Here is a 15,831-nt window from a genome sequence, read left to right as displayed (position 1 = left end):
AAATAATGGCTCCTATCTGTTACATTTATGACTATATGACACTTGAGGTTTTAACTAAGTTTGGATGTAAGCAAACAGAGAAATCTAATTAATCACAAATAATGTCATTAATTCATCCACACATCCATTCATATATGGGCAAGAAAATTCAGAAGAATTATCAGAACTGAAGAGTAAGGTCCAGATTATAAACCTGGACGATTAAACCATGGACTGCTGTATATCCAACATAAAACTGTATTCCAGAGTGACTGTGAACATTTTTAAGTTGCCTTAGATATGGAGGTGAATGAGTGGTATAAGTGCAGTACATCTATGCAAAAGGATGCTCAAATATAATATTATGAATTCCAGAAGAATTTTTTTTATTGCTAGTGGGGTGGGACTAAATCCCTTGTACTGCGGCCACTTCTGGCCTATTGTACCAGCCCCAGATGACAGGTGAGGGTGATTGTGGAGCAATTGGTGGAATGAAGATTGGCAGGGGAAACCGAAGCACTCGGAGAAAACCTGCCCCAGCACCACTTTGTCCACCACAAATCCCACTTGACCAGACCCGGAATCAAACCCGGGCCGCCGCGGTGGGAAGCCAGCGACTAACCGCTTGAGCTATGGCGCGGCCATTCCAGAAGAACAGTTTCATGTGAATGAAGGTTTCAACACCGATTCATAAACTCACCTGTCCGCAGGCCCCCCAGGGCGGACGTAAGTTATCACAAGAGGCCGTGACAGGAGAGGGTCCGGATGAGCTCCTCCTCGCAAGGTGAAACCAAGACTGCCAGCTTCTCGCTCTATTGTCACATGTGTTATTTTTGGGCACACACACACTGAGTTTTCTGATGCTGTGACAAACAAAAATCACAATCCACTTCTTACAGCATGTTAGAAAGATCATTGTACCAGAACACTAAATCAGTTAATGCTCATGATACATATTTTGGAGGGCTTGCGTTCTATTCTGGAGCTAGAGACTGGCTATCCTGATAGGTTTTGACGCCCTTTTTGAGCGGGCGGCGGAGGAAAGTGTGAACATATCGTGAAGCACAGAACCATTGCTAGGCAACGCCTTCAACATACACGCGGTCAACAGTACACGAACGGTGACTTCTGTGGTCTGCACGGCGACCGTTGGTATGCAACGTGCGGTACGCGCGGCCAACGATACAGAAAGGCTGTTTTTTCTGCTGTGGTCCGTGCTGAGTGGTTATAAAAGACATGGAAGTTCATTTGAAGCAGTCGAGCTCGAGGTGCCAGCCGTCCAGGATATGAGATTGGAAGCAAAGGAATCGAACTGAGGAATTGGGGCATCGGGATTACTGAGTGCACGTCAGTTCAGCTGTCGGCAGGAGACAGCCACGGGAAGTTAGTAGATGAAGAAGAATTAGAAGTCGGCCTGCGAAGATTCAGTGTGTGATTAGAAGGTTTACGCACAAAGAAACTGTTTTATTTCCGTCACCAGAATACGACTAATGAAGACTGGAAATCCTACTGTGTGTGTAACGGTGAACTGTAAAGTAAAAGAAAAGTTGTCCCTGTGCTTAGCTAATTAAGCACTACGCCATGAAGGTGTATGGGGAGTGGATGTATAGAGGTATATTTTCTTGACCTCGGCACTAGCTGGAGGTGAGTGGTCAGCTTCAAGCACCGGCCGCTTTACCCCCTCGAGGGGAAGAGCCCCGGTACACATGGAATAGGAGGTTGGGTGGACCCCAAAGCCGATCTGAACTCCGTGGAGAAGAGAAAATTCTTGGTCCAATTGGTCGTTCAGCCAGTAGTCAACCGATATATCGACTGCGCTATCCCGGCTTCTAAAATTGAACTGTAAATTGTGTAAATCAGCGATAGCGCTGTACTGCTTGTAAGTACGAGTTGATTGCAGAAGGTTTTAATAATTCCAATCATCTAATCTAGAACCCGTTATTATTGGTCACGACCATAAAACACGTGACAATATTTTGGGGGATGGAAATGTGTTCCCACCGTCTGTAAAAACACAACTGGCGAGCCGCATGATGAGGTCTCCATGCCGCGAATTGGACAGCCTAGATCTATGCTGTGGCATGCAGACCCGCTGATAGGCAACGACAGCGAGATAAGCAAATATATAATAGTCGTTACTTCGCAGACAAGCGTGTTTCCACGACAACAGCCCGTCCAGAATCACATTCTATCAAGTGACAACATGAATCGCATGTTACACAGACTTGTCACTTCATGCTGGTTAACTTTCCTCGCCATGACTATGACCAAAGACTTACGGAAGCTGGGCAGTGGATACTCCAGCTCTAGCACAGCTCTGTCCTCCACTCCCCTAAGAAGGCTCACAATCTCATCGTGCTTGAGGCGGGTCGTGCTGATACCATTCACAGCCGTGACGCGATCCCCGGCGCACAGAGCGTCGCAGCGCTGTGCAACACTGCCGGGTCGCAGGCTGCTTATGCTTGGACACAGGCCTTTGTCCACTCCACCTGAGGGAAACAACAACCACACTTACATGGCGATGTTACTTGCGTAACTTGAAGTCTACAATTTACGTAGGATGATATCCACCTAGCAGGTTGTTAAGGTAAAGTTGTCCCTGTTCTTAACTGATTAAGCACTATGCCATGAAGGCGTGGACACCAGAGCCGGTGTGGAGGATTTAGAGAAAATTATTGACACCACCGGGACTCGAACTCCGACCCCTCGGTCGTCCAGCCCGTAGCCAGTCGCTATACCGACTATGCTTTCCTTAGGTGCTTGCACTGTACACTACAGTTATTCAACAAAGTAACGGTAAAGTTTTCCCCGTGCTTAATTAATTCAGAAAATGGCTTTAAAGACGTATAAGGGAGTGAAGGTATAGCTCCACAATTCTTGACCTCGGCACTAGGTGGTGAGTGGTCAGCTTCATGGCCCGACCGCTTCACTTCCAAGTTTAGAGCCCCCGGTACCCATTGGATAGAAGGTTGGGTGAACACCAGAGCCGGTCTGAACCCTGAGAAGAGAAAACCTTTCATCTCTGAAGGGAATTCAACCCCGGCTGTCCAGTTCCTATCCTATCGTTATACCGACTGAGCTATCCCGGCTGCAACAGTTATACAGTACCTAATTTTAATTTAATATTGCATAAATCTCATTTGCTTATTCTTATTTTCCAACCGTAAATCTTCTGTACTCCTCACTCCCATACTCTTAGTTTGCACTCCTCACTCCCATACTCTTACTTTGCACTCCTCACTCCCATACTCTTACTTTGCACTCCTCACTCCCATACTCTTACTTTGCACTCCTCACTCCCATACTCTTACTTTGCACTCCTCACTCCCATACTCTTACTTTGCACTCCTCACTCCCATACTCTTACTTTGCACTCCTCACTCCCATACTCTTACTTTGCACTCCTCACTCCCATACTCTTACTTTGCACTCCTCACTCCCATACTCTTACTTTGCACTCCTCACTCCCATACTCTTACTTTGCACTCCTCACTCCCATACTCTTACTTTGCACTCCTCACTCCCATACTCTTACTTTGCACTCCTCACTCCCATACTCTTACTTTGCACTCCTCACTCCCATACTCTTACTTTGCACTCCTCACTCCCATACTCTTACTTTGCACTCCTCACTCCCATACTCTTACTTTGCACTCCTCACTCCCATACTCTTACTTTGCACTCCTCACTCCCATACTCTTACTTTGCACTCCTCACTCCCATACTCTTACTTTGCACTCCTCACTCCCATACGCTTACTTTGCACTCCTCACTCCCATACTTTTACTTTGCACTAACATTTAACCAATAATCTCCTGCAAGCTTAATGTAAGCTCTTGATCAGTGGTGCGGTTCAAACCACTGTCCTCCACATGTATTTCCCTTATGGGTGCATTCAACCTGCCTCGGTGAAAACCAAAAACATCAAATGTCACCACACACTACTGGAATCAAACGGACAACAATCAGTTGTTTTCTATTTTGAATAAATAAATGTAAAAGGGTAATGTTGTTTCTATGCTTAACTAATTAAGCAATACGCCATGAAAGCGTATGGGGGGTGGATGTATTACTCCACATTTTCGTGACCTCGACATTAGCTGGCAGTGAGCGGTCAGCTTAACGCCCCGGCATCCATTGGATAGGAGACTGGGTGAACCCCAGAGACAGTCTGGACGACGTGGAGAAGAGGAAATTATTGACCCTACCGGGAATCGAACTCTGACCCCTGGGCCGTCCAGCCATTCGCTATGCCGACTGAGCTATTCCGAAAAAAAAGGCCTAGGCAATGTCTATCGGCCCTCTGTAGCACATACTTACAAGCATCTTATTCTATCATAGCGAGCACCAGCGATTTTTGCATATACCTCCTAACTCTAACATTTTGTGAAGCCAGCAGGCATTTCAGGAACAAAAAGAGGGAATATCTGAAAGATAAAATTGATGAGCTTGTAGTAAACAGTAAGAACAAGAACATCAGGATCTGTATAGAGGAATAAATGACTTTAAGAGGGGTTAACAACGTAGAAGTAACTTAGTGAAGGATGAGAATGGTGATCTGCTTGCAGCTTCCAACAACATTTTGAATATGTGGAAGAACTACTTTTCTCAGTTACTGAATGTAAAAGGGGCAGTAAAATGAAAACGGATCTCCACGCATAACTCACACGGCGCGCAAGTTGGTAATACTAGAATTTGCTTACGGTACAAAAATCTGGTGAGGACTCGGTAAAGCACAGTGACAACGTGCCCTTGCAAACTAGTCGTTGTTTATTGTGCTGGAAGTAAGGATAGCGCTACGTGTGGTCGCCCAACATCAGTAATGGAGGCAGGTAAAGAAGGACAGCGAAGTGTAGTGAGCTCTTTGACTGCTGAAGGAGTAGGAGGATGCGAAATTCATCGCAGCATGACTGTTGTTTACGGCAAACACAGCATGTCACAGATTCCGAGAGGGACGTGTGTCACTGTAAGATGATGCTCGCCCAGGACAGGCTCATCGTGTCATCACTCCTGAAGTTATCGCTGCGTTGGATGGTCATATCCGGGCAAACCGACGGATCACTATGGAAGAAATTAGTCTTTTGATGGGAATAATTCACGGTTCCGTACACTACATTTTGACAAGACACCTGCTGTACCACAAAATCTGCGCGCAGTGGGTTCCACATCAACTCACGGAGGAACAGAAGACTCAGAGAATGGCTGCATCACTGGGTCACTTGCAACGATACCATGAGGAAGAAAATGCTTTTCTGTCCCGTATTGCCACTGGGGACGAAACTTGGTGCCACCATTTTGAACCCGAGAGCAAACGGCAGAGCCAACAGTGGAAACACGTGAATTCTCCCCACCGAAGAAATCCAAAGCCGTACACACAAGTTCCGGTAAAGTGATGATGACGTTCTTCTTCGACTGCAAGGGCCCTCTGCTTGTCAAATTTCTTGAGCATGGTGCTACAATCAGTGCACAGCGCTATGAAGACACTTTGCAGAAACTGAGACATGCCATAAAGTCAAAATGCCCTGGAATGCTATCCAACGGCATTATCCTTCTTCATGGTAATGCGCGCCCCCACACTGCCAACTCTGTGAGGAATGCGCTACAGAGATTTGGTTGGGAAGTGCTTAACATCTCCCCTACAGCCCAGATCTCTCCCCATGTGATTTTCACATTTTTGGAGACCTGAAGAGAGATATTCTTGGACATCGGTTTGCATCGGACGGAGACGTGTGTGGCTGGGTAACGATGTGTTTTTGTAAACAGACCACAAGCTTTCTCAAGGATGGGATTGACCGTCTTATCTCCCAGAACGAAACAAAATCTCCGTGGTTTTAGTCCGCAAGCAAACTATACCGACCGAACGACCGCCGCTTGTCGGAGAAGTTAGTGCCAACTTTTGCGGATAGAGGGTGTCGAGTAGTCAGCGAAACGAATCCTCACGGCCGTTAATGTCAGTTTTCTAGACCAGAGCCGCTATTTCCTTGAAATAGTTCCTCAGTTATCCTCACGAGGCTGAGTGGACCCCGTTCCAGACCCATTACTTCTCAGAAAAAAATCTGGTATCGCCGGAAATCGAACCCGGACTTCTAGCCAGGAACTCTGACCACTGGGCCACAAAGGCGGTCTCGTCTTAATAAGACGGTCTTATCTCCCAGTGGGATAAATGTATTAACAGTTTTGGAGATTACCTTTGAGGTAAGAAATATTCTTTAATATGTTTTGGCTTCTGAGCAGTTTTCATTTGACTGCCCCCTATACATATAGTCAGTGATGTTAAGCAGACAGAAATCCATACAGCTGAGCCGTTAGTACCTGATCCGAGCCCTTTTGAGGCTGAAAGTGCTATTGCAAAATTGAAACGGTATATATCGCCAGCTATTGATCAAATTCCGGCAGAACTTATTCGAGAAGGTCGCGAAATATACCGTATTTACGCATGTATAGGCCGCGCGCGTGTATAGGCTGCAGCACAATTTTCAGACAGAAATTATAGAAAAAATAATTTTCTTGGAATATTATTTCAGGAGTAGAACACCCTGTATTACTAATTATGAATATAATTTTTTTTAAATGAAGTGTGATTTCGAATATTTCGAATATAAGCCGCACCCCAGTTTTCCTCTTGAATTTTTGGCAAAAAATGTGCGGCCTATACATGCGTAAATACGGTACGTGCTAAGATCCGCAAGCTAATTACTTCTTAACAATCAAGTTCCTTCCGTCAAATGTGACACTTTTTTAAGTTTTCCACCTCGTCACCACCTGCCTTACATGTTTCGGCTCACCACGGAGCCATCATCAGAGGCATTTATAGTAGAAAAAGAAATCACCAACACACAAAACTTCACTTTGTCAAAGATAACCACGTTCCAGTTAATTAAAATAATTACAAATAGTTAAAATTACCCAGAGTATCGGTTCACTAAAAGTTTTCACACACCACAGTAGTGGTTAGTGTGACGGACCAGAATGAAAGACCTTAAACTTAATTACTTCTATTTGGCATAAGGGAAGATTGACTGATCAGTGGAACGAGCCTATTATTCTATGAGTTCACAAGAAGGGTGATAAAACTGACTAATAATTATCGGGGGATATCACTGCTATCAACTTCATACAAAAGTTTATCCAATATTCTTCTCTCAAGGTTAAGTCCATATATAGATGGAATTATTGGGGATATTCAGTGTGGGTTTCGACGTAACAGATCAACTACAGATAACAGTAAAAATGGGAATACAATGAGACAGTACATCAGCTATTCATAGACTTCAAGAAAGCCTATGATTCAGTTAGAGGGGAAGTATTGTACAATATTCTAATAAGAGTTTGGGATACCCATGAAACTGGTTAGACTGATTAAAATGTGTTTAAACCGAACATATAGTAAAGTCCGCACAAGTAAACATTTCGCTGATAAATTTCCTACCCAGAATGGTCTAAAACAAAGGAGATGCTTTATCGCCACTCCTTTTCAACTTTTCTTTAGAATATGCCATTAGGAAGGTCCAGGGAAACCAGGTGGGACTGAAATCAAACGAGACACATCAGCTGTTGGCCTATGCCGATGATGTGAATCTACTGGCTGATAATGTAGATACCATAAAGAAAAACACACAAACTTTAATTGACGCAAGAAGGAGGTTTGTCTAGAAGTAAATACAGAGAAAACTAAGTATATGTTGCTGTCTCGTCACCAAAATGCAGGGCAAAATCATGACATAACGATAGAATACAGATGTTTCGAAAGTGTGGCACAGTTCAGATATTTGGGAACAACGATAACAAATCAAAACCTGATTCAGGAGGAAATTAGGAGGCGACTGAACTCGGGTAATGCTTGCTACCATTCAGTCCAGAACCTTTTGTCTTCCCGTCTGCTGTCCAAAACCATAAAAATTACAATATACAAAACTATAATTTTGCCTGTGGTTCTGTATGGGTGTGAAACTTGATCTCTGACTTTAAGGGAGGAACATAGACTGTGGGTGTTTGAGAACAGAGTGTTGAGAATATTTGGACCGAAGAAGGATGAAGTGACAGGAGGTTGGAGAAAACTGCATAATGAGGAGGTTCATAACTTGTACTCTCCCCCAAGCGTAATTAGAATGATCAAGTCAAGGAGGATGAGGTGGGCAGGGCATGTAGTACGAATGGAGGAGAAGAGGAATGCATATAGGATATTGGTTGGAAAGCCAGAAGGAAAGAGACCACAGGGAAGACCAAGGAATAGGTGGGTGGACAATATTGAATGGATCTTAGAGAGATAGGATGGGATGGTATGGATTGGATAGATCTGGCTCAGGATAGGGACCAGTGGAGGGCTCTTGTGAACACGGTGATGAACCTTCGGGTTCCATAAAATGCTGGGAAATTCTTGAGTAGCTGCAGAATTGGTGGCTCTTCCAGAAGGGCTCAGCTCCCTGAGTAAGTAAGCAAGTAGGTAATACCAAAATAATAAGGTCCTTAAGAGCTCTGTAACAGACTTTGGATATTCTTTTTTGCTGTTCTCAGACAAAATATCCAAACACAATTAGTTGTACATAGGTTATGTCGACACTGCCATCTGTTTTTCAAGTAACGAATTGAATTTAAAGCCATTTGTGAGACCGGAGTGCACGTAAGAGATAAAAGTAAATCACCTTATACCTCCATGTCTTGGCAAAGAAAAGCAGGTGATGGGTTAAAGCCTGCACATTTAAAATGTGGAGATCTTTAACCCAACACCTGTATCGAGGCGAGAGTTCCATACGCCTTTATCCATAACGAAATTAGATAAAAAGTTGTACCATTAAAACGTGTGGGGGGAGTGGAGGTATAGTTGCGCATATTCTTAACTTGGACACTAGATGGAGGTGAGCGGTCAGCTTCAGGCCTCGGTCGCTTTACCCTCTGAGAAAATAATCCGGTGCGTTAGATAGAAGGCTGGGTGAGCAGCGAAGGTGGTCTGGACGCTAAGAGGAAAATATTTTGCCGCTGCCGGGAATCGAAAGCTGATTCGACGCCCGTCCACCCCCGTAGTTCGTCACTATACTTACTGAGCTATCACGACTTCTCTACAGCGAAAATGTTGGTTAACACGAGTAGCATAAAAGACGGAACAACCGTCTACACAGCTCGGTTCACAACTGTGTTAAGAGAGAGCAGCCAACAACAATGTCAGAAATAAATTCAAAACTACACTTTTGTAAATGAAAAGTCGTACAGACGCGGTCTATGGGCTAGACGACGGAGGGGTCGGCGTTCGAGTCCCTATAGAGTCAAGAATTTTCTCCTCTCAACGTCGCCCAGACCGGCTCTGGGGTCCACCCAGCGTCGTACACAAGGGGTACCGGGGCCCTTTCCTCGGGGGTAAAGAGAATGGGGGCATGAAACTGACCACTCACCTCCAACTAGAGCCAAGGTCAAGATAATGTGGATCTATACATCCTCTACCCAATACGTCCTCATGTCGCGGTGCTTAATTGGTTAAGCACAGGCGAAACTTTATACCTTTTCACCTTTCACATGCACGGTCAAAGCTTCAGCCAAGTAGGGTGACACGAAATGTCGGATAATCGGGGTTCTCACTCCCTCCCTAAAGGAGCTGAGCCCTTCTTGTACAGCTACTCAAGAACTTCCCAGCATTTTATGGAACCCGAAGGTTCATTGTCGTATTCACAAGAGCCCTCCACTGGTCCCTATCCTGAGCCAGATCGATCCAGTCCATCCTGTCTCTCTAAGATCCATTTTATTATTATGCTTCTTCAGTCTACGCCTGTCTTCTTATTGTCTTTATTTCTGTATTTCTCACTAAAATCCTATGTGAATTCCGCTTCGCCCCTACGCGTGTTACATGACCTGCCCATCTCATCCTCATTAATTATACTTGGCGAAGAGAACACGTTATGAAGCTGCAGTCAGTCACTTGCGCGTGGCTGACTGTTGGTTAGCGTTACTGCTTCTGCAAGCTCTCGGGACACCAGTGTCCCTGTGAGGTTACTTGTGAGGTTCTGACGACGATGACGGAATGTTGCTTGTTTGACTTATTCTTCGATCTTGCAGATGGGGTAGCACGTTCCTCCGAAACGCTGGCAAAATCGTACCAGACTATAAGGCGTCACATCTCAGAAGCCAGTACTCTTCTTACTGAGGTTACGTGTGATCATACTCAGTCCCTCCAGACAGTTGCTGCTACAGGAGGCCTGACTTAGCCATTCGCAAGCTACGGGCCCATATACCTTCGGTCGTTTGAAGGTCAATTTAAGGATTACGGGGTTTTTTGCGGAACTGCATTTGCTTCTTCTTCTATTCCTGTTGGTCCCACTTGGAGCACAGAGCTTCAATTCCTTCAGTTTCTTAATCTAAAACAGTCGGTAGGACTCCTCGGACGGGGGATCAGCCAGCCTCAAGGCCGCTACCTAACTCAAACACAGAGTAAACACAGACATCCATGCCTTGAGCGTGATTCGAACCCACGATCTCAGTGTTCGAGCGGGCGAAGAGATTTCATGCCTTAGACCGCGCGGCTATCACCAAGCAGTCTTGGCATTTCCAGCAAGGAGTTCTATGGCGCTACATGAGAGTCAATGTTTTAAACAAATTCATTCTACATAAAAACGATATAAAGCTAATCCTTCTAAACTTCTAATTCAATATTGCGACACTTCTCATTCAACAATAGGTGGACGATAAAGAATTATGAAATAATCACGGAAGCCTAGACAAGACGGATGCTATTCTTACAGCACAGTACGATCGTGTAGCTTGGCATAAGTTCACCCAAGCTTCTGAGGAATGTAACGCCTCCTTCTTCAGAGTCGAAGAGAAAGTCAAGCAAGAAACCAACACTTTCCGCTATTTAGTGCCTGATTCCTGCTGGTTTCTTACTCGGTTAAAGTTCCCATCCTGAAGAAAGACGCGACACATACGTTGGCCACCTACTTCATTTTAACGTATTTGAGTCTAACCACGAGTGGCCAACACAGACACGTTTCACTGTGTAAGGAATCCAAATATTCTTCGAGAGATGTAGAAGCAGACTGAATCAGTTTCTGCGCAGCCTAAGTTATCTCGCCACCATGAAGCAGCCGAACTATCGTGAGCTGACGGTGACACGCGGTAGCTACAAGCCGGAAGGTCGCTGGTTCGAGCGCCGATGAGGTTAATTTTTTCAATTGACCTAATCCTTCAAATGGCATTATGGCTCTCGGGTCGACTCAGCCTGTAACACAAATGAGTACCAGGAATCTTCCTAGGGCGTAAAGGGTGGCCGGCACGTAAGGCTGACAACCGTATCGCTATCTGTGAACGGACTGTCTAGAAATTGTGGGAGCCTCGACGTCTCACAACCCTATGGGCCTTCATGGCCTGTTACAGGGATGGTTTTATTTCTTTAACTTTTTATAGTGAAGTGACAAATGTACAGGGACACAAGGCCCAATATAGCGTTTGTAGCTACATAACTTGAGGTTAAGTCCCATGATGTGAAAGTCTGCGGATAAACTGAGACCTCCCAGCTAACCAAGCAGAAGGCATGGGAGTTCTCAAGTGTTATAAACTGCTCGCAGAGATGGATCTCCGCCCCAAGCGAAACGACTTCACCTTCCATTCCCCCCCCCNTTACAGAACAGAATAAAACACTTCTGTGCTGACATACGCAGCACTGCACCATAACTGCCCTAATGACCTCTTATTAATTTATTGTCCTCACTGAACTGGAACTGATGTGGGCGATGCAACTGAATTGGAACAGCTCAAGCAAATATCTGTAGCTCAGAAGTTTTAGTATATGTCAGCCAATTTGCCGGATACTTACTTACTCACTCTTGGAGCTGAGCTCTTCTGGAGAAGCCGCCAATTCTGCAGCTACTCAAGAATTTCCCAGCATTTTATGGAACCCGAAGGTTCATTACCGTGTTCACAAGAGCCCTCCAATCCTATCTCTCTAAGATCCATTTTAATATTGTCCACCCACCTACGCCTTGGTTCTTCCCAGTGGTCTTTTTCTTTCTGGCTTTCCCACCAATATCCTATACGCATTCCTCGTCTCCCCCATTCGTACTACATGACCTGCCCACCTCATCCTCCTTGACGTGATCATTCTAATTATATTTGGAGAAGTGCTCCTTCCTTGGCAACAGGATCTGCGTACACAAAAGTTTTCAAATGTTCCCACAGATAAAAACCCAGAGGATTCAAAACTGGCTAGCGTGGAGGCCATGCGGTGTTCTCCTGTGATTATTCATCGGTCATGATACGTGTTCTTGAGAACGTCTCGTACAGCACGGCCAATGTGCCGGACCATAATCAAGCATGCACCACGTTCGTACTCTGCCAGTGGTACAACTTCCATCAGCTTTGGCAGGTCATGTAAGAGGAAATCTCGGTAGTGGTTGCCTCTAGGCGGATGTGGCAAAACATGCGGGCCTACTATACAATCGCCAAAAATCCCTGTCCACACATAAATGCTGAACTGCTGTTGGTATCTACAAAATATTCTTTCAGCTGTAACTCACTATTTCAATGTTTCCGAACACAAGTTAATATATTTTTCTTATTTTGCGATGTGGAACTCGTGAATAAAATTTGTTCGCACCTTTCACTTACATCACATAATTACACATTAATTTATTTATTGAATTATTTATGATTGACAGTGTACTTTATGAACTCACAAAGAGTTATTTCCTGTCACAAAGTGTGTGAATGACGGCGTTAACAGTCATGCAGCATGGGCACATAGGCCAACATAAGAAATGGAAAGAAATACTGCAGAAAGGTGGATAGGAGCTAAAGAGACTCTCCTCTGAAATTTTGCTTGTAAAATTTTACTTCTTTTGGTAGATCGTGCCATCCGACTTTCTTCAATTAATGTCATTCAGCTCTCTAAAGTAGAATCCAAAGTTTCAATACTAAACCCAATCTTGAATCAGTTCTGGCTACGGTCTCTTCCCACAGCAGTTTTAAGTACAATTTCATGTTATCTTCCCACTTACGCGGTCACTTTCTAAGAGGCTTTCTCACAAAAATTCTATATAGATTTCTTATTTCTCGCAGTCTACTTACATCCCTAACTCACTATGTCCTTCTTCATTTCACTATCATACCAATATACTACCAATGACCTATATAACCCAAGAAGTTTTTTCCTTAGTGGGGTGGAACTAAGTCCACTTGGTACTGCGGCCACTTCTGGCCTATTTTACCAGCCCCAAATGATAGATGAGGGTGATTGTGGAGCAATTGGTGGAGTGAAGATTGGCAGGGGAAACCGAAGCACTTGGAGAAAACCTGCCCCAGATCCACTTTGTCCACCACAAATCCCACACGACCAGATCCGGGCTCGAACCCGGGGCGCCGCAGTGGGAAACCAGCGACTAACCGCTAGAGCTATGGCACGGCCCTAACTCAAGTAGTTCATGGTTACAAAACACTTTAACTGCCCAACTGCTGAGCGCTTTGTTTTGAAGGGCATTTACGTTCTTCCCTCAAAGCAAACTGGCAATGTCCCTCTATCTACAGGGGCTGGTATTGGAAACGAGGGACCGTGCAGCACCCTGACGAACTGTGGTACTTACATTTACTTGACCTCCTGCTTGGCGGCACTGGGGTCCTGGGAGGCTTGGAAGTTAGCACAGTGCTTGCCGCTGCGTCTTGATGAGATGGCGTACAGCCACTGTTGGAACTGTTCTTCGATCTGGCCCTCAGATTCGAAAGTTTTAACGAAGAAAACATGTCCGGCGCACAGTTTGTCACTATTTTATTTCAAAAGCAACAAAGAAACAGCTGTTAAATGTCGTTTGCCGTTCGAGTTCTTTTCGACACTGCTTCGGCGACGCCTCATTTTGTGTTCAGTGGACTGAACGGAAAACAAAACTGCCGCCACTTTAACTCGGTTACACACTCTCGACTGCACACGTCATGACAGTGGGGAATGCTTGTGTCTTTCGTTGAGCTGTATCACTCACAACGGCAGGAAGCAACTTCCAAGCTCTCTTCCGGTAAAACGAAGCACAGAATGTCTGGCAGGACGTCAAGATCTAGTTATTCGGATTTAGAACGTCATACATGTCCAATTACAACACAGATGTCTCATGTAAGAAGAAAACATTTCCAATCAGTGCACTTACGTCTGTTGGCCAGACTACTCAAACGTTTGTTGCAGTGTCTCCACGTGGGGAGGCATACTAGACATAACTGAATAACCCTTTGAGATTCAGAGCGCACAAATGTGTCAGGAATTGAACTAGTAGGAGAAGAAAAAAAATAATAGAAAAGGGGGAGAAGGATGAGAAGGAGAAGGTGAGCCTAAAGAGGAGGAATAAGGAAGACTAGAGGAAAAGAAACAAATAAAGTGAAAAAATACGAGTGAAAAGGAGGATGGAAAACCAGAAGAAGAAAAAGAAGATAAAAGAGGAATTGGTAAAGAAAAAGAACAATTAGTAGAAAGAGAAAATGGACAATAGAAAACTAACAGATGAAGCAAAGAAATGTAAAATGATGAAGAGAAAGAGTAGAGGACTGAGTAGAAAGGAGGACAAAGAAAGGAAGAAGAGAAGAGAATATGTGTAGCAAAAGGAGGACTAGAAGTGAGAGTAGAAAGAAAGAGCAAGGCTAGGACGAAATAGAAAAGGGGAAAGAGACGAACAGGAAGAGAAGGAACAGCAGATGAAAAAGAAATACTTCAAAAATAATAGAGAAGATGGAAGACAAAGGAGAGACAGAAGGTGGCAATAATGAAGACGAAATGGCGCTTCCTTCTGATGCGCTGGGACTGATTGGGAAACGCCGTGGCGCGACGCGAAATGGCAAGTCGACTGCTAAACGCCCTGTCTGTATCCATGGTAAGGTACGGCAGATAAAGAGGCATTTTCGGTGAAGTAAAATAAACAGGACTCACAAAACCAAACAGGATGGTTGAGTTCTCTATTCGGGAAAGCGGGAGGAAGTAACAAGAAAAGGAAATTATTAACAAGAGACATGAATATTTTAACAAACTGTGAGATCACAGTCTGACGAGACGAGACGAAACGACATGACAGAAGTGATCAAGATATTGCTGCTTTCATTGCAATGTGTCAGCTATTACTGAGGATATAAGAACATGTCGCGGTACACTTGTTGAGAAACACTGTCTGGCTGAACGAAACAAGCTGCGTGTAGAGGCCCCTTTGGGGCACTATACTGTCATCTTTGTGAGTTGTTTTCCGACGCTCTCGGTCTATCTCAAAATACAAGGCGATTCTAAATTATTGTCGGCGTTTCCGTGGCCACTAGGCATGGAGGTGAAGGCCGTTATGAACAAGCCAACCCTCCAAACAGTCGTTTGTGGTACACCTCACTGCAAAAAGCTCGGCTAGTTGATTTTTGTGGGCTTCTATCAACATCTTCCTGCGAAGTGCTCGGTCTACCCTCTCCGTTTCGGTGCGGAACATTGCCTGTCTCTTGAAATTGCTGTAACCAACGTCGCATAGCGTTATCTCAAGGTGGAACTTTTCCATGTTGAGTTCTGTAACGAAGATAACGGATTTGTTTCGAAAAACCAAAATATGCACATTCCTTTGTCTTAAACAGTCGCCATTTTGAGGTATGACATTATATTTTGTCCCAGACATCAATGCGGCGAGTACAGCGTTGCCAAATAAAACTTGAGCTATATTTTCATAATCCGTATGGAGTTTTATTTTGTTTCCGGAAACCCCGACAATAATTTGGAATCAGACTGTACGAGTATATGGAGTCAGATGGTAAGGTAAGGTAAGGTAAAGTTGTCCCTGTGCTTAACAAATTAAGCACTACACTATGAAGACGTATGAGGGAGTGGAGGAATAGAACCATATTTTCTTGACCTCGGCAATAATTGGAGGTGAG

At 44.5% G+C, this 15,831-nt stretch overlaps 1 protein-coding gene across 10 annotated transcripts in view; it reads right to left on the bottom strand.

The window, feature by feature from the left end:
* The window catches only part of LOC111865800 (glutamate receptor-interacting protein 1), a 108,908-nt gene that overhangs the window by 43,506 nt on the left and 49,571 nt on the right, over positions 1-15,831 (bottom strand). For 4 of the 10 annotated variants that reach the window (XM_023854105.2, XM_023854106.2, XM_023854104.2 and 1 more), the window contains exons 4-5: positions 2,259-2,468; positions 680-842 (exon numbers count right to left, since the gene is read on the bottom strand). In XM_023854105.2, coding sequence (XP_023709873.1) covers positions 680-842; positions 2,259-2,468 — 373 coding nt within the window. Of the gene's footprint in view, positions 1-679; positions 843-2,258; positions 2,469-13,538; positions 15,415-15,831 lie in introns of those variants that run through there. The other 6 variants (XM_023854109.2, XM_023854111.2, XM_023854112.2 and 3 more) reach the window with 6 other exon arrangements.

This window comes from Cryptotermes secundus, unplaced genomic scaffold (assembly GCF_002891405.2).
Source record: "Cryptotermes secundus unplaced genomic scaffold, Csec_1.0 scaffold757, whole genome shotgun sequence".
In the NCBI taxonomy this organism is placed as follows: Eukaryota; Metazoa; Arthropoda; class Insecta; order Blattodea; family Kalotermitidae; genus Cryptotermes; species Cryptotermes secundus.
Note: the sequence above shows the minus strand (reverse complement) of the source record. Positions and strands in the feature narration are given on the sequence as shown.